Here is a 4164-nt window from a genome sequence, read left to right as displayed (position 1 = left end):
CTCTGGGTCCCTTGGGGGCTCACAATCCAGGTGCTGGTTTTCCATACAATCCACACATCTTCAACACAGCCCTTCCCACACGTTCAGGCATCAGTGGGATGTGCCAAGACACCATGAGTCATTTAATGGACTGGGAAGTGTCACTGCTGAAGGATGTTCTCAAAGGTATTTGGAAGACGAATAAAAAACAGGCTTTTGTATCAACATTCCCATCTCCTCAGGACCATTTCTGAGCAGTTCAGCAAATCACAGCACCAGGCTCAGCACCCTGAGCCTTCCTGAGCTCTGCTCAGCACCGAGCTTCACTCAGCCAGGGAAGGAGGGGCCTTCAGGCTCTGGAAAAGAAGCTTCTGAGCAGAACTTCAGCACAATTTATCCACAGGTCCAGCAGAACTGGTGCTGCCCAGAGTCTGACGTTCCCACAGCAGCTGAGGACCACAACTGAACCTTGCTGGGGCCAAGGAGTGAGGAACTGAAGGAGTATTTGAAGTATTTCCCCTCAAGGGGCCTCAGCAGGTCCCCAGTTCACCTCCCAGCCCTTGAGCTGGGTGCCCTGGGTGGAGGACGAGCCCTCCCAGCTGCTCTGGCTTAAGGCTGCAGGCTCCAGCTAAGCCGGGCACAAGTGGTTTTGTGTTTCCTCCTGTCGGAAGTTCAGAACTCCCCAGGAACAGCTCCTTGTTTACCAGGCTCCCAAGGTCGTTCCCACGGGCACATTCCCCGCAGCCCCTCGGAGTCTGGAGCTCTGAGGTGACCCCTCTGAGGCCTCCTGGCCTGGACACAGCGCTGCTGCTGCGGGACATGGACGTGGAAAAGGCGTCCCTGTGGCCTTCTGGATGCAGGAAAAATAAACCAACCTTTCTCTGGGAGTGTTTCCAACCTGTAGCTCCTGGAGTCCCCGTGGAACCAGCTGTGGATTGGAGCCGGCAGAGGGGAAATGCACTTTGTCTCCAGGCTGAAAATCAGGTCACACCCTGTGGTGGCACCACCCCAGCGTGGCATCACCCCCTGGGTGCTCTCAGGTGTCTGCTCTCCTCACACACACAGCTGGTGCCACCCCACTGGAGGAGGAGGAGCCTTTCCAGCAGCACTCACGGGTGGGACAATTCCCTGAGGATGTCCTGAGCACACGGGCAAGGACCCAGGCTGGGGGTACACATTCCAAACACTGGGCTGTCTGCAGGCTCCAGCTGGACATCCCTGGGATCCTGGGGCTTGCACAGGTCACTCATTGCCCCCCCATGACTGGCCAGGATGGGTATCTGGGATCAGGCTCCATGTTCCACTGGGAACATGACCATCACCTTATGTGGCAGTCAAATCAAGGTTTATCCTCCAAAACTACACTCAAACCTCCTGGGAAGCAGCTCCAGCCCCAGACTGTCACTCTGCTATTTGCTAAATCTGCCCTAAAATATCTTGCTGCCAAAAGACCCCCAGGTTTGTCATCCCCAGGGATGAAGGCTCTTCTCTGTCCCAGAAACGGGAGGATGATCCAAACCAAGGAGTGACAGGGACGGGAGAGGAGCCCCTGCAGGTCCCTCCTGCTCACTCAGGGGGGAGCATCTGGGGGGATTCTGCCCCTCTGCCCTGCCCAGGTGAGACCCCCCTGCAGAGCTGCCTCCAGCTGAGGAGACCTCAGAGCCCCTTCCGGGCCTAAAGGGGCTCCAGGAGAGCTGGAGAGGGACTGGGGACAAGGGATGGAGGGACAGGACAAGGGGGAACCACCAGAGGGCAGGATGAGATGGGATATTGGGAAGGAATCCTTCCCTGGGAGGGTGGGGAGGCCCTGGTACAGACAGCCCAGGGAAGCTGTGGCTGCCCCATCCCTGAAGAGTCCAAGGCCAGGTTGAACAGGGCTTGGAGCAAGCTGGGCTACTGGAAGGTGTCTCTGCCCATGGACTGGATGAGCTTTAAGGTAGGTCCTTCCCAACCCAAACCATTCCATGGTTCTCTAACTCTGGAGGAACAGGCCAGGTGAGCACGCACACACCTTCAAACACAGCCTAGGAAGTGAACCCCTGCAGGAGCCCAGCACCCATCCGAGCTCTGGAGGCTGCTGGCAGCTTCTGCAGGTCCCTCAGGAATGGACTGACTCTGGTGTGAGGCACCACAACAGCTAAAACCAGTATTCTCTGGAATCTAAAGGAACAAGGACCTTGCGGGGAGAAGTGACAGCTGAGAGCTCCAGCTGGGTGGACACACAGAACCTACCGCTCCTGAAGGTCGTGGAGAGACTGCTCAGCTCTGTGGAGACCCTCCAGGTCCTTCATCATCTTCTTCATGTGCTCCTTGGAGTAGCGGTTCTGGATGTAGGCGAACCAGCAGCCGCCCACCCCGATGACGATGGACACCACCAGCATGAAATCCTTCAGGTGGTTGTGTCGGGTCACTGGAAGAGACCAGAGACACCCCTGAACCCCAGGACTAACTCCCAAATCCTTCGACTGCACCGGAGCGGGACAGGAGAACTCGGGACAGCTCTGGAAAGAATTCAGGACTCGGAAAGGGAAGGAGCTACTTTGGTGTCTAAGGGGAACACCAGAGGCTTCACACCATTCATTCAATTTGGAGACACACACAAAGAAAAGAAGCTGAGATTCCAAGTCTTACAGCTCTGATTTGCCTGGCAATAGGTGGTACAGCAGGGACTCCACACAGGAACCCCCTGAAGAGCTGTGCTCTCCTGGGGCAGCACAGGCAACACTGAGTACGAGGATAAGCAAGATCAGCAAGAGCCAAGAAGGAAATAATTTGAAAGAATAAACTGAAGGAACACAGCTGTGATCCCAGAGCTGCTGGGGCAGCACAAGTATCAAACTGCCAAGTTGCCAAACTTTCTACAGAGTCACAACTCAGTGTGGAAAATCCCCTTTTCAACAGCTGCTTCAAAAAAAAAGGTGTGGACACGTGAGGGAAGGAGAGGAAATAAGAGGGGGCTTAAGTGCCACACAGAGCTCGACAGAGACAAGCAGACTTTTTTTCCCTGTAACTCTTTGTCGAATCCTCACCCAAGTGTGTGCTGAGAAGGCCACAAAGCAAAGAGCAGCTCAGTCACGTGAGCTCTGACTCAACGTTCAGTATTTGCTGGTTTTAAACCCAACGAGGGGAGACTCACTCCAGATATTGGGAAGGAATTCCTGGCTGGGAGGGTGGGGAGGCCCTGGCCCAGGTTGCCCAGAGAAGCTGTGGCTGCTCCTGGATCCCTGCAAGTGTCCAAGGCCAGGTTGGACGGGGCTTGGAGCACCCTGGGCTGGTGGAAGGTGTCCCTGCCCATGGCAGGGAGATTGGATCAAATGGACTTTAAGGTCCCTCCAGAGCCAAACCCTTCTCTGATCACTAAAATATGTGTCACACTGGCAGAGCTGGGGGAACAGGGAAGGGGCCCTGGGAGGTGGAAACCTGAAGAGGGATGTAAAGCACACCATGGAACTCCAGGGCTCAGGGGCTGCCCAGCAGCCCCACACTGGATTGACCCCCGAGGGGACAGGGTGCCTGGGATGGAGGGGCTTTCCCTGCGGGGGGAGAGGGACAGGACCTGTCCCAGGTGCCCAGCAGATACCCAAGCACCATCTCCCTCGTGGTGGACACCAGGTGTGACCCATCACCTGAGAGTCCCATCACTGTGACCCCATTCCAAGGTAAATCCAACCCCGGAGAAATAAACACGGAGAGCGCCGGGCCCGCGGCCCACCCCGGATGGATTATCACAACATCCTCTTCCTAAGCAGCACATCCTGGCAAGTCGCTGGAGGTCTGAGATCCTGAATGCTTTCCCTTCCCCTCTGGAGGCCCGTGGGGGTGACGTGTCCAGGTGCTTTGTGTCCCCTTCCCTGCCGGCACAGCCGCCCCAGCCCCGGCTCAGCTCGCCCAGGGCTGCCCAGAGCAGCCCCTGCCAGCCCCACCCACCCTGAGTCACCTCCTGCTCCCAGTGCCAGCACCAACCACGCTTGGATCCTGCCTGACAGCACTCGGGACATCCCTCCCCTGCACCAGCTCTGGCTCGAGGGGAGTGAGTAAGGAAACCAAGGAAAACTCAGCTGGGATGTAAATGTAGAACCACGGAATCCCAGACTGGTTTGGGTTGGGAGGGACCTTAAAGCTCATCCCATTCCACCCCCTGCCATGGACAGGGGCACCTTCCACCAGCCCAGGTTGCTCCAAGCC

The 4164-nt window shown here is 56.9% G+C and overlaps 1 protein-coding gene across 1 annotated transcript in view; it reads right to left on the bottom strand.

Moving 5' to 3' along the window:
- The window catches only part of STIM1 (stromal interaction molecule 1), a 51551-nt gene that overhangs the window by 16107 nt on the left and 31280 nt on the right, over positions 1-4164 (bottom strand). The window contains exon 5 of the mRNA XM_029965756.1: positions 2212-2389. Coding sequence (XP_029821616.1) covers positions 2212-2389 — 178 coding nt within the window. The remainder of the gene's footprint in view (positions 1-2211; positions 2390-4164) is intronic.

The sequence above is a fragment of the Manacus vitellinus genome, unplaced genomic scaffold (assembly GCF_001715985.3).
Source record: "Manacus vitellinus isolate BGI_N305 unplaced genomic scaffold, ASM171598v3 scaffold_119_pilon, whole genome shotgun sequence".
NCBI classification, from domain to species: Eukaryota; Metazoa; Chordata; class Aves; order Passeriformes; family Pipridae; genus Manacus; species Manacus vitellinus.
This window is presented reverse-complemented; position numbering and strand designations above follow the sequence as displayed.